This window comes from Scatophagus argus, chromosome 5, assembly GCF_020382885.2.
Source record: "Scatophagus argus isolate fScaArg1 chromosome 5, fScaArg1.pri, whole genome shotgun sequence".
Classification (NCBI taxonomy): Eukaryota; Metazoa; Chordata; class Actinopteri; family Scatophagidae; genus Scatophagus; species Scatophagus argus.
The window spans coordinates 11,443,139-11,470,199 of record NC_058497.1 but is presented as its reverse complement, the minus strand read 5'-3'; the positions used below and the strand labels follow the sequence as shown (position 1 = coordinate 11,470,199).

The 27,061-nt window shown below is 42.2% G+C and overlaps 2 protein-coding genes across 3 annotated transcripts; both read right to left on the bottom strand.

Annotated features, from left to right (window-relative positions):
- Positions 1-225: 225 nt before the first annotated feature.
- mmp28 (matrix metallopeptidase 28) lies at positions 226-18,337 on the bottom strand. The gene is made up of 8 exons (XM_046388747.1): positions 17,985-18,337; positions 16,159-16,235; positions 15,475-15,662; positions 8,567-8,788; positions 6,455-6,700; positions 2,019-2,168; positions 1,513-1,680; positions 226-1,036 (listed from the first exon to the last, which is right to left on the bottom strand). The coding sequence occupies exons 1-8, from the start codon at positions 18,108-18,110 to the stop codon at positions 642-644; spliced, it is 1,572 nt and encodes a 523-aa protein (XP_046244703.1). The 5' UTR covers positions 18,111-18,337; the 3' UTR covers positions 226-641.
- A 147-nt stretch (positions 18,338-18,484) lies between these two features.
- taf15 (TAF15 RNA polymerase II, TATA box binding protein (TBP)-associated factor) lies at positions 18,485-26,078 on the bottom strand. 2 transcript variants are annotated; one of them, XM_046388748.1, is made up of 16 exons: positions 25,922-26,078; positions 25,123-25,147; positions 24,932-24,965; positions 24,761-24,845; positions 24,462-24,519; positions 23,987-24,177; positions 23,706-23,865; positions 21,596-21,630; positions 21,018-21,050; positions 20,765-20,874; positions 20,535-20,664; positions 20,346-20,441; positions 20,157-20,226; positions 19,963-20,051; positions 19,683-19,824; positions 18,485-18,929 (listed from the first exon to the last, which is right to left on the bottom strand). In XM_046388748.1, exons 1-16 carry the CDS (start codon positions 25,929-25,931, stop codon positions 18,890-18,892), a joined length of 1,308 nt encoding a protein of 435 aa, XP_046244704.1. In that variant the 5' UTR covers positions 25,932-26,078; the 3' UTR covers positions 18,485-18,889. The 2 variants fall into 2 exon arrangements, with proteins under 2 accessions (XP_046244704.1, XP_046244705.1); XM_046388749.1 differs by lacking the exons at positions 21,596-21,630; positions 25,922-26,078.
- Between the last annotated feature and the right edge of the window lie 983 nt (positions 26,079-27,061).

Sequence of the window (27,061 nt, the reverse complement as noted above, 5' to 3'; positions counted from 1 at the left end):
GTGACCGCTCTGCCTACAGCGATGGAAAAATCACTGAGTGAATGCACAGGGTTTCCCCAAATCATTGCATCCTCATGAATTTTTCTGTCAGCTTTGCGAACACATCCGCCATTCATCTGCCATCATGGTATATGACTGACCAGCCTGAATCAGAAATGTAACTCAGTGATCAACATTCAAGCCCTCTACAATAGCAAAGGAGGGAGTACACAAGCACAAGCCAACGTAAGTAAAAGTTGTTTATACAATATGCCGGTGACATTGCAGAGCAGAGGTGATAACATAGTTTTAGTTTCTCGGTCAGTGTGCAAATAATACAGGAGAAAAACAGATGATTTTAAAAGCATAGTTCCAACTTGGAAAAAAGCTTTCATTGTCTAAAAAATATTAACGAGGCTATAATAGCTCATCCATACACATACCCATTGCTCTGCAGGATAAATATTAAAATAGCTTCAGTGTGTATAACCAAGTCCTTGTTGTTTAATCCCTTCATGGCATGAGTTTGCTGAGGTTAGGCTGCTTTGGCAACATATAAACTCAGTGTGGCTTTAGGTTTAAAACATTATGGCACCTTTACTATATGACCATATATATCAACAAATTGCACTTTCTCTAAAGCTTACGGCTCTCTCTGCTGGTCAGAGGATGTTATTACTCTGAGGAGCACTGCTGCAACCAGTCCATCTCAGATCCTTGGCCCACTGGCCCTCTCGGGTGACTCGCACCTTGACTGGGTCAAATCTCCAGAACTGTTGTTCTCTGAACAGGTAGAGGCGTCCGTCTGGACGGGTCAGCGCCCCATTGGTCCCCTGTGGCACGCCAGTCCAGTCTGTCAGCCTGCGGGGGTAGTAGGGCTCTTGGCGCAGGGTATTGAGGTTAAGCACAGAGTAGCGGGACCCCTTGAAGATGACCATGTGACCCAGAGGGGCATAATAGAAGGCACAGTCGGGGTGGCGAGGCAGCCCCAACTCACTGCTCTGCCTGGGGAAGCCGGGGTCCAGCACACTGCCGGTGTAGCGCCACATCCGCTTCCCTGCACACCACAAGACAAGGAGGAAAACATAAAGACAGCAATAAGATTTCTGTCAAAATACAGAAATGCTATCGAGCTCTTTTAAAAGTTGCATAAAACACTAACAGCCTGCTGCTTATGAGAGCAAAGTTTTCAACAGTGACACCCTTAGCTCACATGCAAAAAAAGAAGGAGGTGATTTATATAAATAATATCTTAGTATAACGTATGTGTTTTGTATTAAACTGGTGTGCACGCAGCAGAGAATCTAATACTGTCAGGTTTTTAGTCCTGAAGCAGGAAAGTTGAACAGAAATAACTTCAAGCTATTTCAAAACTACAGCCGAGTGAGAGGCTTCAGTGCAGTATATTCCTTAAATAGGAACAAGAGAATCTATTTTTAGGGACTTTAACAGAAGTGTGAAGTTTGGCAATAGACTTGGGAATGTCTTAAAAAGGAAGTGTGAGTCACATTAATGAGCTCAGTGAAGCAGTACCTTTGAAAAAGTACCACTTGGAGTCCAGAGGGGAGAATGCAGCAGCCTCGATGGCCAGAGGGAGGTCAGACCAGCGCTGACCGAGAGGCAGCGGGCCGTTCACTTCTCCTGCAGCCGACACCGTCCAGTACACACTGCCCCGAAACACCAGTACCGTCTCATTCTGGTCTGCATGCACACATATGAAAAAACACAAATATGCATGTTATACACATGTACATTAAAGACAGTTCCTTCTTGACCACAAAATAGTAGCTTTCGAATGCATCTTGAGGTCTTCATCAATGAAATGCGACTGGTGAGTGAACACTGAGTTAAATAAAATGTAATGAACTTGGTCAGAAGTGACTGGTTGAATGAAAACTTTTAAGATATCTTAAAAAAAAACCAACAAAACAAAACAATAACAGGATCCTCTTCTGTTTCTGCAGGATTTTATTTTATTTTTCAGGCTCGAAAAAGGATGTGGCTGAATGTTATGCTGTAATATTTCATTTGGATCTCACCCATAGTGATGGCATCAAAGACACCCTGGCAGTAGAGAGGCTGGCCTGTGGTCTGATGCTTGCTGTGAAGCTCTGTGAACTCCCACTCCTGCAGTGCAGCATGCAAAACCTGGCCTGGCATCCTCACAGGGCGATCGCCTGATGGTTTACCTGAGGGCAAAAACAAAGCGGTGAAGTAAAAGCCAACAGACGAGGTCATGAAAGATGAATCACCTTACTGTCATAATCACCATGTGCAGGTGGCTGACTGTCCAGCTTTCCCACAAGTAATATGGTTATCTGGAGGTAATTATTCAAAACCCACAGTGACTGAAGAAAGCCTTGAGGACAGACAGAGTGTAACTGACCTCAGACCAGTCTAGCTTCTCATGCATGCCAGAAGCAATTTAGGTATTTTTTAAACTTGACAATCAGTGGAGGCTTCTCCTAAAACAAAACTTGGATAATGTTAACATTTAAATTGTCCTTTACAGGATGTGGCTGGGTAGATGAATACTGATGGATGACATTGTACTGCACAGGAAATAAACAAAACTCCAGATAGATGAGACCAAACTTGAACAAACTTATTACGTTTCTAGAACTAAGAATAAAAGAGCCCACCTGCTAATGAGATGTGATATCAAAAACAATAAGAAACTGAAAATAATTAAGACTCAAAGCCAAACAAAAGGATATGAGCAACGTGCCCAAGCATAAAGAGTAAATTATGGTGCTTTAGATATGATTACAGCCATTTTGTTTGCAAGAAGCTGAACAAACATTTGTGTAGGAGGTGGATAAAAATCAGCACACCCAAGCACAGGAGGAAGAGAGCAGGAAAAATAGATACACACACCATGTGGACAGCTGCACATTAAGGCTGTGTGTGTGTGTGCGTGTGTGTCTGTGTGTGTGTGAGAGAGAGAGAGAGAGAGAGCAGTGTTGTAAGACAAGGGCTGGATGCTGGATGTCTGACCTCACTCTGTTTACATTCATCACTGCTGGAGGGAGTATTCACTTAATTTTACATTTACAAGTGAAAATTAATACAATGTAAAAATATTTCATTAAAAGCAAAAATGAACTATTCAAAATGAATGTGAGTATTACCGGTATTAGTTACTGCTGAACTAATTTCAGATCAGGTTTGGTAGTTTATAAAAAGTTCCATATTTTATTACATGTTTTGCAGCTAAAAACTGGACTTGCAAAGTGGCTGATTACTGCAGCTGTGGGAGAAATTAACTGGAGATAACATAAATAACATAATAAGATAACATAAAATGTCACAGACTAGGAAAATCTTCATGCTTCAGCATACCAAGACATTTTGGACAATGCTATGCTTCCAACTTTGTGGCAACAGTTTGGTGAAGGCCCTTTGCTATTGCAGCATTACTGCGCCCCAGTGCACAAAGCAAAGTCCATAAAGACATGGATGGATGAACCTTTGGGATGAACTGGAATGGAGATTGTCAGCCAGGCCTTGCAGTCCAACATCAGTGCAGGACTGCATGAATGGGCAAAAATCCCCACAGAAAAACAGCCTTCCCAGCAGAGTGGAAGCTGTTACAGCTGCAGAGGGGGACCAACTTCATATTAATGTGTATGTATTAAAACATCCCGATACATTTGTCTAAATAGTGTCCTTGTACTTTCCTTGAATATACCCATTTTACACCATTCTTCTAATCCACCTACATTTCAGTAGAAAATATTTAAGGGCATTATTTACAAATGTGGTGAAGGAGGCATGTGGTTAAATTTCATGAGTCCCACTCAAAAATAGCAGTTTTTGTTTCTGTGTATGCTGGTATATAATGTGCTGTTTGTTGATTTCAATATGTTCTGAATTGTGACTGCTTCCTTTTTTTAAGGCATTGAGATTCCCACTGAGATTTTAATCTCAATGAAACTTTGTGGTAAAATGAAGGTAAAATAAAATAAATCAAAGTAACATTTAAAATGCAAGTGTTTTTTTACACTGCGGTCCACCCATCTAAAAGGTCCTCCTCCACCACTGCTGTTCAAAACGCATGCTGTACATTCATTATGTCATTATTCATTATGAGGCAGAAACACCACGAGCGCCTTCTGTAATGCAAAGGTGCTTCGTGGATTTTCCCGTTTCTTGTCACAGAGCAATCAGAGGAAGTCAGGAGCTCTGGAGGCTGACATATTCAGGCTGCCTCACATCTGCTTTTTATCAGAGCACAATGCCAACACCAGGAATGGTTCACACGCACACACAACCACTGCCTAAAGCTCATATCTTCAAGCAGATGCAACACTTTCCCAGCACCAGCAGTGCTGTCAGTTCAGTTCTTGTTAATGTCTGTCTCTGTAGCTGCTTGACATGTACATGTGAGCAGCTGCAGTCTGTGGAAATTACTGCCACAGGGTGGAAATAAGATTGATAAGTGCACATGACAAGTAGCATGCTGCACTTTGCTAAGCCTCACCTGAGCGCCAGGTAAAGAATCCCAGATAAATTTTTGTACGAAAAAGTTAACAGAGTGGCTGATAACCAAACAGATTCAGATGTCAGTGTAAAAGGAAAACTCAGCTCAATGGCAGACTAAAGTGAACGTTCTGTTCTAATCACTGCTATTCATTTATTTATGCTCACACCGTAAATCAAAGTGGCATTAGGTGTTGTGGATTCTGAGTGTAACCAAGCTGAAAACGCAAACGTGCGCCTGAGCAGTGGCTTGGCTGAATCAGCAGGGCGTTCAGCTGCTGTTTTTCTCATCTTTGTTTTGAATGCAAAGTGAAGAAGGGAGGCCCTGAGGACAAAAGGCTGGCAAACACCATCTTAGGAGGCTGAGGCCAGGATATCTCCAGAGGCAGAGCACATGGAACTCCTCAAATATTAAACAGAAAAAGAGGCCTGTCTGCAAGCTTCTGCTGAGCTGGACCTTCAGTCAAATTATCCAAACGCCTGGGAGACTGTCCTGCAGCCACACGAACATTCCTGCAGAATGTTGTGTCTTCGCTTGCAGCTGGTTTTACACCTCGTTTCAGGGTCACAGCAGGGAAAGTACTTCCTGCACTTCTGCATCTCAGGTAGCACATCATCACGGAGGAAGGTCGAAACAGCGACAGAGGCTACATGAATGTGGGAAAGGCGTGTTCTTGAGCAACTGCTGCAGTGAAATTAGTATCTCAGCAGAAGGAAAAAAAAAACACACACACAAGTAATAAGAGAACTTTGCACATGTAGAAACCTGCCTCACACACGCCAAGAGGGAAAACACTCACAGTAAACAGAAACGATTATATTTGTCGTTCACAAAAAAGAATGCAATGCTCCAACGCTCTGCAACAACAGCAGCAATCCATCACAACAAAGCCCAGGTCAACACCAGTGTGACAACGAGAGGCTGGAAAACAATAATAACAACACACGAAAAGGCCACAGCACCAGGTTCAAAATGAAAACATTCTCAGTCTGTGTTATGTTGGCGTCCACACCACCTCTGCTCTGCCCTCAGTGTCAACCTGCTTCTCCAAGCAGCTTAAGTGGACACAGAAGTGAAGCCAATAGAACAGACTTCCTCCTGCTGTTTGACTCCAACTCAACTACAAACACAAGAAGACGATGCCGTTTTAACCCTTCAGTCAAGATTTGATGTATTTTCCCTGCTTCGCCAACAACTAAAAGCAGCTGCAAATTGTTGTCTGTTCTGTCTCTTTCTGTGCTATAAATCAAACCTTTCAGTAATCTCCTTCACTATTAATGCTGCCATGGACTTTTACTCGCTTTCATAGCTGCAGGCTTTGTGTCACCAGAACTCTGAATGTGTTGCTTGAATAAATGGGCAAAGACAAACAGCCAGGCACTTACTACTAGAAAGAGAGATTTCTGTTTTCGGTGCATTTCTCATTTTAAAGACCGTTCCTCTCCACAGGCCTGGTCGTTCTGCTCGCTCTCGTTCCTTGTTTGCAGCTGGTGGCCTTCGGGGCCGCCTCTATGGCCTCTTCACAGCTTGGTGCCACAACTCTCGATTTTTAATGTGCGACACGGCAAAAAATGACTCCACTTCTGTGTTTCCTCAAAGGCAGCCCGTTTTCATAACAAGTCAGTAATTCATGTAATTGGCTCCTTGTATTCCAATAATAGTTCTTCCTAAACTGCAGCCTCATTTGGTCATCTTGACCTCCGCCATCCTGAGGCCAGACAGTGAGACATTTGCCATCTGTCCACTAAAGTGATTTTCCCCCCCTAACCTTTCAGACTCTAAATCTGAGAAACAAGTAGTAAAAATATCTGTGTGTGTTCCAGGGAAGGTGCTACGTTTAACACTCCTCCTGAACTTGGGACTGCACGCTTTCCACAGCACAAGGAAAACATTCCCCTTAAGATGCTGCAGGGATCTGGACAGGACACAGTAAACCCTCAAACACGACCTGCAGGGTCGAATAGATCACCATAAAAATAAACATCACCTCACCATACAGCTGCTGCACTGCGACGATGTCGTCCCAGCTCAGCACCAGACTGCGGCCCAGTTTCCTGTAGTACGGCGACATGAGGGCGTGACGCACAGGGGAGTGCTCCAGTCCCAGAGTGTGTCCGATCTCGTGAGCGGTCACCATGAACAGGTTGTGTCCCTTGTGCCCGTTTAGCGTCCACCTTTCAGCCCTGTCGAAGTGCGCTTCCCCGCGACGGGGCAGGAAGGCGTGAGCCAGAGTTCCTCCTGAGGGTCAGAGAGGACGGAAACAGTTCAAGTCCCACAGTATCAGGGCCGTTTTACATTTCAACAGTCCCATCTGACTACTGTGACGTTAGAAATATACAGATGGCTGATTCAGAGTACAGTGTTGTACAGTAATACGTGCAGACTGAAATTTAAAAGTAAGTGGCCAGGTGCTGATTGGTTGGTTTGTTTTCACCTTTCATTTTATGCTCTACTGTTCTGTGTACTGTGCTTGCGTGATTCGTTGCTATTTTGACACGAGCGCACGCACACACACACAGTCTTTCACAAACACACACAGTCTACACACTGGTGTTGCATACGAAGCATTAATGTCAATGCAACCTAACAGAAGAAAAAGGAAAAATCAAAATCCACAATTCAACCGTTTGCCGGCAGACATTGATGTGGCAATATTGACACCGCATGAGTAGCTACAGTACAGTGCTAACTGCAGCTCTACGCAGTTTGACTTTTCGTCTCTCCAGTGCTTTGGTCCAACTGGAAAAACCATCCCGTACAAACGCTCTTGGTCATGTGTTGTAGAAGGGAGAGGGGCGTCCATGTTTTTGGCTGCCGTGTAAACCTCACAAAATACCTTGTTTGTTGCAGCATCGTAGACCATCCATGGATATTTGCCTTTCCAGCTAGCTTGAAAAGCCCGACCTTTTTTCTGCCTAACATCATCCGTACTGGTACTGCAGAGTCCTCAGTCGTTGACAAGGAAGGCCTACTGGAAGACTGCGGGGTCGGTGGAGATTTTTGGCTTTTTTATGACAGAATTTGTCCGTTCTGTTGGCTAAATCCACCACTGCCGTCCAGTCTTTTTGGCAGTGTATCACAATGCAATGCGGTAGCGAGGAGCGGTCATTAGCAATCAGTGAAGTGTAGGCTGGCACACGTGGGTGCTCGGCAACCTCCGTGGGTGCTCGGCGATCTAAACTCGGCGCCTGTGCTCTACAGTCCAATTCATCAATGAAATCGGTTGATAAAATACAACTATTAGCCTAGCACTCTCTTAAACCGGGTGGTTCCCCCAATCTGAAGGTCAGGACCCTCACGGCAGCTTGCAAGATGTTTACCACTGAAGGAAATGAGAAAAGTTATATTTGTTTATTTAATAATACTGTGTAGCTTTACCTCTCACACTGTTGCTCTTTTATTTTATTCAGTCTCAGTTTAACTTCATTTTGCATCCGATTCTTTTTAAGCTCTATTCATATGAGTCTTTATATTGTATGTTGGATTTCTTTTCTGTCTCATCGTCTTTTCATGACTGTATGTAAAGCACATGGCATTGCCTTGTTGCTGGAAGGTGTCATACAAATGTATATCCTCACAGTTAGAATTATTACAATGAAACCGTCTGAGACTATTAAGATCATTGCTCTCAACTTAATCGCGTATTCTGTGATGAGGAGTTGCAGCTCAAAACAATATTACACCACACCTGTGACTGTGACATTGAGAAAATTAACACTATGAGCAAAAATCAATTAAATAAATGGATAAATAAACCCTTCCATATTCTAACCAGATGAGTTGACATGATGTTTAGAAACTATGGTGTTATGTTATTCAGGCTAGTGTGTAATCAAACTATTATCTTACACTGGTCTTATGTGATCTGGTTACTGTGTACACATAAACAGCAGGACTTGTTAAGCCTTACTTATTCAGGAAGCTGGGATCAAAATGTCTTTTGCAAGACAGACCTGGGAACAAATTGCATACACCAGATCGTAAAACAAAACAATCATCATCATCACACACGCACTAATTAAAACTATGAAAAATGTCAGTGTTGTAGACGGAAACACAGATATGATCAGTGGTGACTTGAGTCAATGCCTGGTTGCTCCTGACCTGGCCCGTCGAAAGCGTTGCTGGCCCCATCGTTGTGATCTCCCTCATAAAAGGCCAGCCGGATGTCTGCAGGACCTTTGGGGACCTCCTGGAACACCAGACCCGACACGTTGCTCCACAGCTGAAAGGCAGCGCGCACTGCCAGCCGCACGGAGCCCAGCGGCAGGTGGCGAGGCCAGTTCACTATCTGGTAGGTCAGATGACGTTTGTACCACTTCTCAGCTGGAGGACACACACACATACACACAGATATGAGACATGCAGCAAGTGTGAAAACCTCAGTTGTATTCATCACAAACTTACAGCCAGTGCAACAGCAGATAAGCTCAAATCACTGGATAACCAAAAGAAAAAAACCTGGCAGTGTCCCTGTGAGCAGAAATATTTCAACTACTCAGCTGTACACGGCAGTAGATGGTGGTTGGCACTGAATGACTTACAAAAGCACAACCATATGCAGGAGGCCATGCAAGCGGTTGTGCGCAGTAAATTGTGTGCGCAGGTTTTTGACTTTTAAAGTTGTTTTGTCACTTGTTTAATACTGCTAATTTGAAAAGGGTTAAATATACTATTTATATTACTATTACTTAGAGTAGCTATGTATTTACGTCTTGTCTATCTGTTTTGTAGATTCAGCAGCTTGTGATGTTTTGTCCAACAGGCAGAACCAAAATGATAGGATGTTCGCTTCCAGCTTGGTAAACTAACAAGCACACCGAGTACATGTTTGACTAAACAATTTACTTGAACATGTGTCTGTGGTTTTTCAGCTTGGGTATAATTACATGTCGCAAACTTCAGAATCTCACATTTGTTCAGGGATAGAGGGAAGGCGGGGGTAAAATTCAGCTGTTCTCTAATTTACAAAACGCTAATCTCTTCAATATATACATAGGATTATAAGTGTGGCAATCTGGACACAAAGCAAACATAACAACACACACCAGCTCTCAACCATGCAGCTAACGTTCACAACAGGCAGACGGAGAGGCTGCCTCAGAGGAAACAGTCATTAGATAATATGAACCTTCAGGGAGAGGCAGCTGGACAGGCTCGCTCTGACTGTTCAGTCCAAGAGCTGATGGAAGAGTTGGTGAACACATTCTGAACAGGAAGAGAAGAGGAATTTTAAGAGGATGTGTTGAGTCATCTGATCATCTCTGCAAAAATGTTCTGACTCAAGCCTGGTTTTGTGTGATTTGTCTTGTGGTAAACAAAATGGCTATCCATTTCATACTTCTGGTCCCCCTCTTTTTTATATATATTTTGGCACATGATTGCTAAAGAGATTGTGAAAATAATTTGTTGCATCCTGCAGCAGGATCCCAAATTGACTTTATTATGAAGGATAAATGTCTCAATAAATAAATCATTTCCATGTAAATGTCCTACCAAGGACAACTGGACTGCAACTCTCAACCATTTGCGATGGGATCGCACAAGCCAACATGCCTGTCAACATGTTGACGATCGACCTATGAGCACTCACTACATTATTACATGAGCACACAGTACTCGTGGGTCAGATCACACCCATGTTCGAACTCGAGTTTCATTGTGGTCTACATCGCATTGACAAAAGCTGTCCGCAAGCACACTTCTGTGGTTGTTCCGCTACAATAGATGTCTCCACGTTTTACCATAATGACTCACACACACATACACACACCTGGAGTAAACTGTATTTTTTATGTGGTACATGAGCGGCACAGTACTTGTACAGAAACAGGCTCTTTCAGTGACGATGCTACATCTTACAGGCACATATGTGTAAGCAGTTTATTCAAGTACGCTATGTGGACAAAAGTACTGGGACAAAACTCTATTATTTAATTCATGTGTGCTATGGGGCGGTTTTTCAGGGGTTAGACTGGGCCTCTTACGTCCAGTGAAGGGAAATCTTAACGCTTCAGCATACCAAGACATTTTGGTCAATGCTATGCTTTCAACTTTGTGGCAACAGTTTGGAGAAGGACCTTTTCTATTCCAACATGACTGTGCCCCAGTGCACAAAGCAAACTCCATAAAGACATGGTTGGGTGACTTTGGTGAAGAATAACTTGAGTGGCTCGCACAGACCCCCGACCTCAACCCCATCCAACACGTTTGGGATGAACTGGAACGGAGATTGCGAGCCAGGACTTTTGGTCCAACATCAGTGCCTGACCTCACTACTGCTCTACTTCATGAATGGGCAAAAATTCCCACAGAAACACTCCAAAATGTTGAGTAAAGCTTTCCCATAGGGGTGGAAGCTGTTATAGCGGCAAAGCAGCAATGTCATTGTCATGCAATATCATTAAAGCCCTTGTTGGTGTAATGGTTATGTGTCCCAGTAATTATGTCTATATAGTGTATTTCAAATGTTTTTCATATTGTAGTCTTAAGGTATTGAGTCCCTCCGGTACACAAACAAAAAGTGAAAACAAACTGCAAATGTGCAGTGCTAATTACTCTAACAAAATGAGGGCACTGCCCTTTAGAAGTACTGGTACTTGTGTTGGCAAGAGGGCTTGAGAAGGTGTCACAATCTGATTCACTGGGCAACGTACTTTACATGACTGTATACATTTACACATACTTTCACATTTGAGGCTTAACTAGAAAGTGGCGAAATAACTCAAGCACACTTACAGATGTCAAAATATTTAAAGATGTGGTCGATGTATGTTTGCCCTGATGTGGAGGCCAAATGTGAGTGGGAGGTCTGCACATATCCCTGCATTACACACTTCTGTTTAATCATACGGAGAGGCAGTCAGGTTTAACAGTGAACCCTTGAGTTATTTTGGTGCCATTTGTGCTCAGTTAAATAATATAGAGCAGAGAGTCATGTGAAAGATGAGAGCGATAAGCCAAAGGTATGCACTCTATATACTGTGAATTGCTATGAGAGCTCAATAGCACCCTGGAGAAAGGGAAATAAGGGAATATCTGGATATCTGGAGCCATTAAGACATGAGTTTGGCAATGACATCAGTGTGTGTTTCTCTTTGTGTAAACACACAAATAGGAGTTGTGTTTCAGAAAAAAACTCAACATAAATCTCAGCATAAACTTGTTGTGAAGAGAGTTGTGAAACCTTGAGGATGCTTAGCACTTTTTTTTTTTACAATTCCCAGAAATATGAGGAGTAACATCACTGCCATTACATCCCACCTTTTCCTCTGTAAGTCTTATTTTTATGCAAAACTCTTAGTATAGTCTGTGGGGCACTTAAACTCACTCTTTGCCAACCCAGCTTGATTTTTCACTCAAGTATAAAGATTATGCATCAGGCTTGTTGCCACATGATGTGTGTGAATTCAGCAAAGCTCAGGCGCCTTCTCTCCGTCCCAGACTGCCGCAGAGTAAGAGGTCCCAGAGGACAGCAGGGAAGCCAGGAAGTCAGATACACGAGACATTCCCCAACTTCCCTTATGGAAGCAATTACTATGATGCCCTCTATAGCAGCAGTGTGGGGTGGCTGAGTTATCACAGACATTAGGAAGTGACCAAGATCATCTGATAGTCAAAGTTATTGTTTGTGGAGGTGCAGAGAGATGTGGTTTGTAACTGGTGCCAACTTCGAGACTGTTTGACACAGCTAAATACTAAGGTCAGCATGTTAACAAGCACACTACAACAATGTTAACCTGCTTGTTTACCAGTGTCAGCATTGTAGCATGCTAACATATTCTAATTAAACCTGACCACAAAGGATAGCTGACGCTGTTGGGAATGTTGTTAAATTTCTCAAATTTAATCCAAAGTATCAGACAAAATGAACTGTTGGCCTGATAATGGCACTAGAGGTAACACGAAGGTTGCTGCAATTTAACCTGATGGGGTGTGAGGGTGTACATTTCATGTCAAGCAGACCATATTCACACAGTGGCCACTTCTGTACGGAAGCCAGCCTCTTCATGACATGCAAAAAACTGACTGCTAAGTGAACAGAATCCACTTTACACAGAAAGTTGTTTCGGCGAGCATAATGTCACACATTACTTACTTAACAATAAAGTTTCTGAGGTTGGGTGAAGAGACTGCAAGGCTGTTCATGTCATACTGCATTGCATCCAGTAAGTTTTACTTCCAGGCTTAAATAAATGTGTCCAGGATGTGCATTTATATTTCAGAATCCCACTGGTGACTCCACGGTTACGGCCTTGCATCCAGTCGACCAATCAAGCAAACGCTGCGGCTCTAGTGAGCAGAGAAACACAGTCTGTGCATTCTGCTGAAATGTGGTAAAATTAGAATGGCAGTATGGTGTAAAATGGCAATAAAGCGGTTAACAGTTTCCACGAGCAGGGCACAGATCCATAAGTGCACACCTATGAAAAATAGGTGTGTTTATCTTGGACAAGGGTGGTGGAATGTCAGCTCTGTAAATATCAGTGGGAACGACCTTCAGATTCGACCACAACTCAAGGTGTGTTTTCAGGAAGCTCGCAGCCATGTTCACACAAAACCCAATCAAATCACACCACAGCTGAAGAGTCAATAAGCAGGCCGACTCGTCCGCATGTTGCGATGGCCTCACATGCTGGGTTTAGCAGCCAGCATCAGCTGTCAAGGACAAACAGCTCAAAGAACTAAGTGTTCAGTTTAAGTCACTGATGCATGCAGATATCTTTCAAAGCAGTAAACAAGGGACTTGGGAGCGTGATATCTAAAATATCAACTGGATGTCAATGTAAATAAATTCAAAAGTATGCATGCAGCCTTTTGAATACATGACAATGAGAATTTTGAAGGTATTTGGTGAGATAACAAAGTTAATGGGCAAATTGAAAATTTGACTTGATGATGAAAAGTTGTGTAATTACAATTCATCTCAAAGGGAACATGAATGTTCACACCAAATTACAATGCATCTGTCTGATTATTGTCAAAAAACATTTCACTTACAACCACAAATGTGAACTTCAGTACACTAGAGGAAAAGTCAGCACAGTTCATTCTTTGGAGACAATAAATGTCAGTACAAAATTTCTCTCAATTCATCCAGTATGTGTTGAAATATTTCAGTCTGGATCAAAGTAGCTGACTGACCATTTCCATCCAAATATCCACACCACAGGCATGGCTAAAAACAAGGGCTGTACACAACAGAGGCCTTCACATCAGATGTTACTGCTGCCTATGTGATGAATAATTCGAAATTTTAGACTAAATGTTCTATTCAAACATAACACTCAACTCACTGGCAGAAACGCTGTGTTTCAAAGCAAACTAACGTACAAGACAGTGGCTGCACAGCTACTGGCAATTAAATTATTTTATTTTTAAAATATATCAGAGGGTATTTGAGATACATAAGAGGTTTGAGGCTCTTTGTGTAATCACACAGCTACCTGTCACATGAGTCATGCCTGGGACTAGAGACGTTTTCTTAATCAAGAGCGAGCTGTAATCCATCCAAACAGTCGGTCACTCAGCAACATATTCACTCATTTGACCAGTAAAATATCTGGCCATTGAGATAGCCAGCCAGTCTGGCAAACAACTTAATCCAGTCAGTCAGTTGTGGATATGTTTACCAGGAGAGAACACGTCAGGTACTGACATGAAAAGGCAGCACCAAACATCAGCCGCTGCTGCATTCCCTGAACATTAGCCAACCTCGTCAGTGACAGGAAGGAATGCAGAGGCTTCACACATCATGAGGCTGGAGGCACCAGGCTGCTGCTGCTGCTCATTCATAAAGGAGATTGAGGAATGACAGCACCAAAGAGAGACAGTGGGGACAAAAGAGATGAAAGCATATGTAATAAAAGACACACCACGGGCAGCCTGTAGCTCTATATGGTCAAATAAAAGTGGATCAAGAGGCATGTAAGGAAATACCGATTTGCTCCTGAGCATGTGCTCGGACTGCTGAGCAATTTTCACTGAAATCCACTGAGTGATTTTTGAGTTAATCTGCTCATGTGCAGACAGACAAACAAACCAAATTCACAGATTCCCTGAGCTGTACATCTTTCATCAATCACGACTGAAGACTCTACCAAGAGATGGTCATCTTAGTAACTAATAACCCATGTAGGATAAAGAAGACATCCATTATAGTTAAATGATTTTTCCCCAGATTCTCTCAATATCTCCCACTCATGTTTGTAAGTGTAGAGAAATTACACCTCTTGGTAATTCTCAATGATTTTCCGTAAAGCACCTCCTAAGCTAGGAGCGGAGGATGTTGTGCTGAATTACTTCATGCAGTCTGCAAGAAATTTAGCTGCTCAGCTGCACTTTTAACCACCGTTAAATACTTCAAATCCTGCAACCTTTGGCCATTTTAAATTGCCGCAATCTGCTCACCAATGAATGTGGTTATTAGTCTCTTTAAAAACAGAAGATTGGGATAATCTTCAGCAAGAGCTTCAATAATTCTTTCAAGGAAAACTGCATTATTTGCAGGGACTCAACTTGGAATTACAGACTTCTAGAGGAAATTGGCCAGACACAGACACACTACAAACTAAAGATACTGAATATGTTGCTGTTTTTTACAAAGAAAAAATCTTTCTGAACTCAAGGCCTTCTCAAAATTTCTGCATGTAACTCCCAAACTAAAGACAAAAAAAAAATGTTATTGAGCAAACTGAAGCTGGCAAAGAAGAAGACATACAAGATACCTGGACTTGTGTGGCTGCAGATAAAAGCAGGGATCATCCAGGCTGACGTGTGCAACATTACACACTCCACCAGCTTTAATTACAGCCCTCATCTCTATTTAGTGCTCTAGTTTGCAGAGGTGGACCCTCCCAGTTAACTATTGGCTCTTTACGACCACACCACAACAGGACACACAAACTCCCAAATTTACCAGACCATGAATGATATCACAGTTTGCAGACAGAGATCTCAGTTCTTCACTGTGGATATGCAGAAAGACCATAAACATGGTGAACACACAATACCTTGTGCAGCAGAGCGCCTTCCGCGCCGCTGTGGTTGTCTCTTTCCACTGAAGATGACGTATACCCTCTCTGCCCAGATTTGCTGACTGCCCTCATCTGACACCCCACAGCGGGGCTCCGACATCTGTCTCAGAGTGGCAATGTCCAGCTCACCGGTGACAGGAAGTCGGGACAACCATTGGAACTTGCTGCAGAAGGAGGAAATGTTTGCATCGTGCTCTTGCTGAACAGATATTTGGCGTTACAAAATGCAGTCAGAGACAGTACATTGACAAAACCCTGACACATTGTCATTAGTGAAATGACCTTCAACTGTACCTGCTTTATTTGTTCAACAGAGACAGCTGGCAGCATTGTGATCTGACTATCTAGCCCTCAGTCCAAGCAACACTTTTCAATCAGTTTACAGTACAGTCAGTATACGGGCCAGAGGGCAAGCTTCTTGAAATTCCTGGATGGTTCAAAGAGGGTTCAGGAGAGGTTTCCCAGTGCAGAGGTGAGGGTGTGTTTTACTGCCCTGCACTGCCGTTCAGCCCCCCTCTAAAGGGGGTGGATTGTTGTCCCACAATGACCCCCGCCATCTTTATTAGCCCTTCTGATGGCCTGTTGTGATTTCTATATTGTATCTGGCACAACAATATTCTTTTTGAGCTTTGATAGATGAACACCAGCTTCACCACCTACCTGACAGCTGACTGTATCTCATCTGCATTGTGGATGTGGTTGTCATGGTGTAGGTAGCCATACTTCTCTAGAAAAACCTGCAATTGTTAGAACATTTATTAATACTTCTTTAGAAATGCTCCAGCTAGACAGAAAACTGCTTTCTGATCAATATTGTGTCTGCTTTCCTGTAACTGTAAATAATAATCGTCTTTGCATTGCATCAAGTAAGTTTTACTTCCAGGCAGGTGACAATTCGGATGGTGTGCTTGATTTTACAGACCTACAGTATCACAATATGCACAAAAATGCACTGTGGTAAATCCCCAGAGGCATACCTCCACATGAGACAAAACACAAACCATAAAGATAATTTTCCATTTGTACTGTAGCTGCTGTAGACCGCCAAGCTGGATGGATATATCTGGACCACCCATGAGAGACAGAATCCCCTCGGGTATCCTTGAAAATGCAGTCTATTTTCACAAGAATTTCATGCAAACATGCAAGCCAAGAACATCTCTGAAGTTAACCACCTATAAAACTGTACAAAAATGAACCAACGGGGTACACGACAACAGATGTTGTTGTATTGTGGTTTGGGAATAGCCATGTTGATGGTTCAATATTACGATCTCTCAGTCACAGCCCTTAATGTCTATGAAAGAGGCTTCATGTTCAGACAACAGCAGGCGCAGCTATGATTACAGATGTGGTGAAGGCGGGATGGAAATTAAAACTGAGGAGATGACAGATGTGCCTCAGCAAACAGGAATGTGAAACAAATATGTCCCTTTGTCACATGCCAGAAGACTTTGTTTCATGTATGTAAGAGTGAAGCTGTGGAAGCACATGTGACAACCCAATGTTACATGGCCTCACAGTTCTGATGAACGCGTAGCTTATGGATGGTCACCAAAGGCAGCGCTCAACTTCAACTAGTGCAGTCCAAACCACAGTGAGGTATTTCTGTTATAAAAGCCCAAAAGACCCTGAAACACAAATAGTTACTTTTATCTGTTAAAAGTGGGCTTGGTCTCCAGTTATATCGTGTGACTAACATGGTCTAAATATGTTCCTAAATGGCAATGTTGTCATTGTATAAAATAACCATGTCTAGAAGTGCATTTCTTCAGATATATCCTGTGGCCAATTCAGTCTAAGAGCCTTAAGGAAAAACCGGTCCTTTGAATGGGCTTGTTGTCATTTTAACACAGGCTTCAAACTTTCTGTTTTGTTGAATTTGTCTTCATTTCCAGCAGGGGCTCCACATATTCCTGCTATATGTACAGAAATTAAAATAAATGCAAAATCAACTGTTAGCCCTAACCAAATTTTTCTCCTTTAAGAGTGTTTTGTTTCGCCTCCGGCCTTTAAATGTAATATGCAGTATTAAAGTGGTAACCACGTCTCCTTGCCACAAACTGAGATTTAACATTTGATGGCAACAATTCACAAAAATGAGCCTAAACCACAATTATTACAGCAAATAAGGAACTATTTCGTGTCACATGGGCTATGAGCGAACTGACTTTTGTTTGTCTGAAATCATTGACAAAGGAACACAATACAGTATCTTTGATTGACATATGGGATAAATTAGACGTCAAGGGATCCAAACTCCAGTAACAGAAAACCAAATTTACTTAGTTTTGGAGACAAAACAGTTAAAATAATTACATATTAATTTCTAAAATTTCTTATGTTAAACTGTTTCATAACTGGGGTCTGAAACCCAAGATTCAAAATGTCTGGAAGCCCCTTCCATACAGGAATGTTAAGCATGTTTTTCGATCTGCCAAACACTACGGAGTCTACGGAAAGCAGCTTATCTTTGACAGCAGTACCTCTGGCTCCACGACCAGCGCGGATCCCCCGGCAGTCTGAGCGGTGATGAGGGCGATCACAGTCAGGATCCAGATTGCCCTCATGTCGCGTCCAGCTCCACGCCGGTCCGGAGGTCCGCGGCTCATTGCGGGACAACTGCGCTACCACCGCGCCGCTCCCGGCATGGCGCATTTCTGCTCGGCTCCTGATAGTTTTTTCATTGTTGATTTTCGTCGCTGTCAAAGGGTGAGAGCATGCTGCTGCTCGCCTACGCTCTCCATCCCTGAGAGGAGTGCCGGAGCCTATACAGCCGGGAGTTACAGAGGGAGGTCCAGCACCGCCCCTCCGAGCCGGCCTGCACGGCAGCTGAGGGGTAAATACCAGCAGAGCATGGCAGCTTCTTATCTTATCTTTACTGTTGCAAATGATGGATAGAAACTCACAGAAAGCACAGAGAAAATTTCAATTTTTTAATTCATTTTGGAGAAAAAAAAAAAAGAAAAGAAAAAAAAAAGGAGAATCCAAGTAAAACATTTATTCCGTTCATACAAAACAATGGTATGAAGTCTATCTCACAAAACATCTGCAACTACAATCAGAAAATTAAAAAGATGTACAAAGAAATAAAACAAAAAGCAGAATTTAAAACAAACAAACAAACAAAAAAAACCCTCAAAAAAACATTTTGACTACATACCACTGACCAGCCCCAAAACCCTGTCACAGTATCTCAACACATCTTTCCCCTCACTCACAGATGAGCAGTAATATTTGGGACTGGCTACAAAAAGGTAAATAAATCAGAGCGTCTGATCTATACCCTTCCCTTTCCTTCCCTGGTCCCCCTCCCACACCCGCCCCCCAAAACGAAGCCTTCCCTCCACGGTGAACTCTGGAGCTGGAAGAGTTTCCATCTACTCAACACTTAGTACGGCCGGTCTCTTCTGTCATCTCTGCGGTCACCTCTGTGGGGAGAAAACAGAGATGTTCTGTTCGCAGCTTTTTACAAGACCAACATCCACTCATTAACTGTCATGATATGAACCACAGAGACAGGAGTGAAATACAGTAGTTTTCTCCTTCATCCACCTTACTGCCTCTTAAATCTGTAAACCGAGATCATTTGCTTTCAATAAAATGAGACCGACCTTCCTTTAACACTTCACCTTCAGTGAGTAGCAGTACATCAAAACTGTCAAATCCTTAAGACCATCAAGGGGAATTAAAAATGCCAAGTGGAGGGCGTAGCGTGAATATTTAGACACTAGACGAGCTTCACAACCTGACTTCTTAATAAGAGTGGACTTATGGCTCTTTGGTGTGCTGGAAGGACTATAGACATTTTGAAGAACCTCGATGTCAGGATGAGACTAAATTTTCAATTTGGAATTTAATGTCAAGAAGCAAAATTAAGTATAAACAAATCAGCTTGTATGAAGGATTGCAGCTGAAAAAAGGCTTAAGAAAAAGTGGCTTTTTAACAGCTTTAACTCATTCACTGCAGACATTAAAACAGTTTACAACAGTTAGTTTGTTGCAAAACTCCTGCCAGATCAGTATACTATAAAGATCAGTTTGTAGTACACACAGTATTTGTTACAGATTTAGAATTTGCAGACTACGCCCTCGTCTGGTCATATGAAGAAACTACATCAGCAAAGGCCACAGAAGGGTAGCGTACATGTAAAAGGAAAGAAGAAAACACAGGTTTCACAAACCTTCCTCCCATTTTGTAGCCGCCTCCAAAACCTCCACCACCACCACCTCCTCCGTAGCCTCCACGGTCTCCCCCACGAAAACCTCCACGACCTCTGAAGCCACCACCTCTGTCGCCGCCATAACCACCTCTGCTTCCACGATCTGTGGATAGTTGCCATGATGTCAGTAAAACAAGACAACCGTCGCCAAACTGCCCTTTTAGGCCATTTTACATCCTGTGTGTTTTTCAAGAATATTGAATATTTCCAATACTGAAATCAAGCTGAAACACACACACACCTCCACCTCCAAATCCTCCATCTCCTGGTTTGGGTGCGCCACATTTGTTACACTCTTGCCGCCGTGCAAAATTCATGTTGCCACAAGAGCTGAGGACAGAGATGAGATGGACATTTTATCCATCAAAATGAACTTCACAAATGGGCCAAACAGCTTGCATGTTAAAAACAAAAGTATGGAACACTCGTACACACCTGTTGGGGCAGGGCCAGTCACCTCCCTTAATGTCAAAGTTGGGACCTCCACCACCACGACCTCTAAAACCTGACAGAAAACAGGTCCAAAACATCACAACAGTCACATTAAAAACATAACCATCTCAATTTATTTTTGAAATTACATTTTTGCTATCTGAGCTCTGAGACAGCTCGAGCAATACTCACCACCTCCTCGTCCCCCTCTTCCTCCACCCCTCTGTGTGAACTCAGCTCTGCGGGTGGCAAATGATACTTTGATGGGTTTGCCATTGAACTCCTTGCCTGAAATGAAGAGTCAACATATCCGTTAAGGACACTGGATGACTGGATGATGGTATTACTGGAGAATCTGAAAAGATATGCCAGTGCTCCTACCATCAAACCAATCAATAGCAGCTTTGGCAGAGGGCGGGTCATCAAACGACACTGTAGCTTCTCCTTTTGGTCGACCAGTGGCCTTGTCAGAGTAGATGTTAATCATTGGCTGGCCAGTCTTCTTGTTTACCTAAAAGCAACGAGTCAACACAACAAACCAATGAAATGAAGTCTCAAGTACCCAATTACTGTGTAATTTAGTGACAATATTCCAGAGGCTTATTCAGTACCTTGATGATACCAATTTGCTTGAAGAAGTCGCCGACTTCCTGAACGGTGGCATCTTCTCCAAGTCCCTGGACAAAAATGGTGTTGTTGTCAGAGTTGTCCTGCTCACCAGCTGTGGAAGAGATCAATAAAGAGGAGACATCAGTGAGGATCTCTGGAATGATTACTTATGGAGATCAGAGGGATCTACTGTGTCCAGCACAAAACAAAATTACAATATTTATTTAATCACGTGTTGACCATAAACAGCCTTACCTGGTTCATCCCTTGAGCCGTAGTCTCGAGAGCCTGTAAAACAGAGGAGAGGACGGAAGAGAATACTTGAGCAAGCAATCTTAAAAACTGTACGCTGTTTCACACAAGTAATTATTAACTTCGTCCCTATCAATGCATAATGATAAAGAAAATTAAATGTCCATGTTAACAACTCTCTGATGGGTGTTTTCATACCACTGCGCCACATACCAACACCTTGCAACAAGAACAGAATTGGCTGTTTTGTTTTTTTATGAGCTTACACCAGAAATGAAAACCACCAAAATGTCTCCAGTTTTAGGAAGTTCTCCTTCTTCGTCCTGGGAACACCTCTGTCATTTACAATCAGCCCTCGTCTTCATGCAACAATACCATTATTTTACAACTCAGGCTCCATGTTCTTTACCATATCTGATGTCTTTTATGAGAAATCCTGCTAAGAATAATAGGTGGACTCCCTTGGGATCTGGACATGAAAAATGGTGGCATTCACTGAGTTCTTTTATTTCCCCTTTTTCTTTTTGCTAACTCAAGCTCTTTCCTCCCCCACCGACACAGTTCTGATGCTCGTCACTTACCACCGTAATTTTTGTAGCCACCACGGTCACCACCTCTGCAGAGGAAAAATTGGAGATATGATGGCTTTTCCTTTGTCCCAACTGAGAGCTCAAAGCTCCCCTACATCCCCATCAGTATGCACTCCTGCCAGGGTGTGCGACTATGGTGGAAATGTCTCACACGAGGAATGCGTTAGTCTTTCACATTAGAGATCAATGAACAGACGACTAAGCAGCTCTGACTGGACAATCAGGCAGACGAGTGAAGGCAATTATCACATGTCACCATTTACAGAGAATTTGGTACTTTTTAAATTTATTTTTCTTTAAATATGATCAGATTGGATACCAAGAGCTGGAAAATCAGCTGAATTTGTTTCTTAAAAACAGGATAAGCCAAATTTGTGTGAAGGGGTGTAGCAACTGATAAGATCTTCCACTGAGTGCGTTACTGAGATCCTTTAACTGAGGTCCAAGTATTAGTTCAATCACTCAGAATACCTGTAGTATAAAATGTAGATCCATGTTAACACAACACATATGGTCGCCATTGTCAAATACACAACACTTGAATGAAACCTGTAGAATGTGAAGCAGCTGAAGATGTGGGCTCCAAGTTTAAGGACATCACTTTAGTGGAGTTTCCACTGCTCAAAAAACTAAGTGGTCCACAAGAAACACAATATCTGAGGTTCTGGCAACTGAAAAAAGTACAGCTGCTGGAGATTTAATACCAACTTTGAAGAAAAAAAAGAAAGAAAAAGGAAAGAAACAAAAATGAAAGCACAGCAAAATTCCCCACTGTTTGGATCATGGTCAACCGACAAAATGTGGCAAAAAAAAAGCTCTTTTCTTAATTAAGGGATTTCAACATATTAACGGTATATGTATAACGTAAAAGAAATATACAGCAAACTGACAATGTTGTGCCTGTTGAAATATAGATTGTAACAAAGGCAGAAAATCTCTCCTGAGGTACATGGGCAGGTACTTTAACTTTCCCTGTGACTACAGATCTTTGGAGAAACTATGGGTCTATGTCGCTACAGGGACCAGGGTCTGAATCGTATTCCAGGAACACTTCACAATCCCTCCCAAAAAGTCCCTGCATGAGTGGCGAGTACTTTCCAAAAGTTAGGAACTTTGGGCATAGTGCTTAAAATGCTCAACACTTCTGATCGGTAGAGAAGTCATGTCATTTTAAGTCAGCTACCATTTCAAAATCTACAAGGAGCAAGTGAGTTCTTTTTGTTTGTGTTTCAACGCAACATGGAGTTGTAGAACAAAAGGTTTGACAGACGGGCCAAGGACAAAGCATAAACTTAGTTGTACAGATGTAAAAAACTATCAGTTTTCCATATATCAATGGACTAATTTGCCAAATCTTCGCAGGGCTGTAGATTAATGAAAATGAAGACAAAGGGCTGAAGGAACTTCAAAATCCTTAAAAAAAAAAGTTCATGGAACTAAAAGTTCCCAGTATTTTGGGTGGAAATGCCACTGTAGCCACTCTCTTGGGAAATGAAAAGTGCCAATTTTGTAGATACTAAAAAGGGGAAATGTGCCCAATTGCAGCAGTGAAGAAGATGGTTTATCAGAGTATGCATTTAGATGTGCAAGGAGCACAACTATTTCCATGTGTAATAAAGCATTTTTTTCACATTTTATTTATATGTTGCAGAATTGCTCTCCATAAAGAAACATCTGGTTAGAGCTTTTGATTGTCTGTTGTGGAACGGACAAAACCTATCCCGATGTCTGGGATAATAGCAAACCGGGTCTCTGGTGTTTCCTTTACTTCGGACCCCAGTGATGACAAACCTTAATGGGTCAAACAATTCATCTTTAACTTCTATTAAACCACCACATGTGTAAATACCCATCATTTGATCTCAGCAGTAATGTGAATTTAATACCCGTGTGTCTCTTGTGTAAAAACCTCAGGTGAATAAGGTTTATAAAAATAAAAAAAAAAATTCACTACCACAGTTTGAGGATCTGGAGCACAAAGCAGATGAGTGGCGAAAATCATCTATGCATATGGTTTGTAGATTATGAGTGATAATGCGTTATGTCACATATTTCACAGTGTATAGAGGTACCTTGGGGGCAGTGGCACTATGCAACTTACCCCATACCAGGTGGTCCTCCTCTTCCGCCACGGTCATATCCACCACTGCGATCATAACCGCCACGGTCATAGCCACCACGGCCTCTGCCTCTGTAGCCCCCTCCTTCCGAGCGGTCTCCCTGGTCACGCCCAAACCTCCCACCCTGACCACCACCTTCACCTGGTGCAAAGAAAGTTTTATCAACTTACTACACAACCTGACTTATAAGACAGCATATCTGTATGTGTTTAAGTAATGCAGATACAGCCTCCATATCATTTTAAAATCCAGTTATTTATACCTTCACTCCATCTTCCATAGCCGCCACCACCACCGCCACCCTGTCCTTGGCCACCATAGGAGCTTTGCTGTCCAAAACTGTCTCCTCCTTGACCCTGGGAACCATAAGAACTACGCTGTCCATAGCCATCTCCTCCTTGTCCCTGGCCACCATAAGAACCTTGCTGCCCATAAGACGACTTGTCCCCATACCTTGAAGAGATTTTTGCAGAATCGGTTCAGTTAGCACAAGGAATATTTGAATGCATGAACAAGTTGTTTCCATTTGTCATCTTGTCAAGCAAAAACAATTAGCCATAAAGTTGAGCAGAAAATGATATCACTAAACCACATTAAATTATCTCGCATAAATTATCTGTTTCTTTTGATGACTGACATGTCAGTTTATTTGACAAATATAACAAAAACATGTCCAGGAAATGGATTATGTATCCCAGCAGCAATTTAAAAACTTCCCTGTGCTAATAATGCCTTACCCAGATGAGTCCTGTCCTCCATAGCTGTAGCTCTGTTGCTGAGACTGGCCATAACCGTCTGTAAAAATACAGAGAGAAGTCAAGATGATGCTTCACAAAATTGAGACACCTCAAATTTCTTTCAAAACAGTGCATTATTTCATTACAATGTGATCAGCGCAAACCTTTTCCAAAAACATAGATTATACTAAGAAAGGTCTGGGTTTTGGGTCAGAAATCAACAAATTTAAGAGACATCAGTGCAGTTCAGTGGTTTTCCCAATCACTGTTCTGCACATTGCCTGTAATAAACAGCATACCTTGTGTCACACCTTGCTGTCCATAACCACCATAATTCTGTCCCCCATAAGAGCCGCCGCCACCACCATTTCCCTGACCATAACCCTGTCAAGCAGAAAAAACAGTTATTTGGTTTAAAATCAATGCATACAGTCAGCACAGTCTGATAGGAAGCTGGGGAAAGGCCTTACCTGCGCACCTTGCTGGCCGCCATATGATCCATAACTAAAGACAAGTCATAAAAGCGGTTAATTTCACATATTAAATGCATTCAAAAACTATTATAAAAAGTCAAATCACTATTGATGTACATAATGGTTTAACAATGCACACAGGGGAGATTAATGAAAAGATCGTTTATTTCGTGGTACATCAAGATTACCTTTGTGAGCCACCGTAGCCTGAATCTGAAACAGAAACAAAGCAGTGGTTTAGCACCTAAGAAAAAGTTTGATCGGAAAACTACAGCGTGTTTACTAAACAACGTGCCAAAAGTGACTTAGCAGTTCATAAAGTATCACTCACGTTAAGGCAGAAGTGGGTGAACAGTGCTTAAGCTAAGTAGGACAGCGGACGTTAATGGGGCCGTCACCACGCAATACACAAAAAATGGCGGTCAATTTAGTCTGGGCTTGGGATAAACCCTGAAACGAAACCTCCTAAAAATAAAACGATACCCACTCTCAAGGAAGAATATTTTAAAACGAACTGTTCCAAAACGCGAACACTGCCAACTTATTGCCAAAACTACATTGTCACAAGTACCGCAAATGTTTCTCTTTTACCAAAAACACAATAGCATCTGCATAAACAAAGGCGCATTCATGATCGCTAGCAGACACATTAGCCTAGCTTAACGTTAGCTAGTCGCAGCGAGGCCCTGCTTTAACTACGACCTTTCCTTATACAGACAGTATGGTGAAACTGTGGGTAAAATTTAACGACCGAGTATAATTATAAGGTAAACCCAGCAATTTAAAAATGTTTACTCAACGACCGGATAAAGCTGTGTTCTGTTATGAGATGAGCTACACTCCATGGAATAGACAGAGCCCACCTTCTGGCCTCGCGGTTCTCTTGCTAAATTATAGCTCCAATGCTATCCGCCCCACTGCTCATTCGCCATACAAAAAACAATGGAAACAAAACTAGCACATAATCAAAAAAACACGCTGACTTACCAGTGGCCATTCTGTGCCGTAATATATATATATATAGTTAAAAAACAATGAAGTGTTTCGTCTGATTAACTGATAAAAACCCACGCAAGATTACGCAGCGCTACAGAACTGAACTGAGCACAGTGCGGCACTTCCCTTATGCAGCTTCTTCTTCTTCTTCTTCTTCCTGCTTGAACGGTCTGCTCGCTTTCAAACCTAAGTTAAATTGTCGCCACCTATCAATGAAAGATTATCCTCACCTTAACCCAAGTACAACATGGCGCTTTTACATGTTACATGTGAACAAGTTTGGTATTGTCGCATTAATACTAGTCTTTTTTTTCTTACATTCATCTCTGGTGGTATCTAAACGTTTAAATTTTAATGAATTGGACAAGTTTTTATTTTATCTACAAAACTGAGGTTAAGTTTGAGTCGATGCAGTGTCAGTGTTTGAAATAAAAAACAAATAACAATGCTGCATGAATGACACAATACTTTTTTCACAGAACAAATGTTTGTTTGTTTGTTTGTTTTTTTTATCTTGTTAGCATACTGTCCTCTTCCTCTGTGCGTTTCTGTCTCTGCTACCTGGACGAATGCTGTGCTGTTGCTCCTCCTGCAGTTTATTCCATTTTCCCTATTAAAGGTTTTTATGAGAACAGTTTTTCCTTAGCTGAACTGAAGGCCTAAGGACAGAGGATGTGGTATGCTGTATAGATTGAAAAGCCTCTTTAGGTAAATTGTGACTTGTGATACTGGGCTACATGAATAAAAGTTAACTTGACCTTGTACATTCTTGCTCCTGGGAGAGGCTTACTGGGACACTGAACAGAATCATCATTGCTTATCAATAATATTAGTTCAAACCGTGTACCATGTATTGTCAGTATTTGGTTCAGATAACTTACAAACATAGGTAAGTACACTTTCTTCTTTAAAGAAGGCTGCTGTTGAGGTTACTACAAGTGGCTCAAGTTTGAAGCAACCGCTTTAGTTACAGTTAATTTTATAGTTAAAAGTTAAAGTTAAGTTAAAGTGACATATTTTGTCATTGGAGGGAACTCACTCCAACGAAATTTGTTCTCTGCATTTAACCCACCCAAGTGACGTGCACACACACACAGCAAACCCGGGGCAATGGGCGACCGCGTGCAGCGC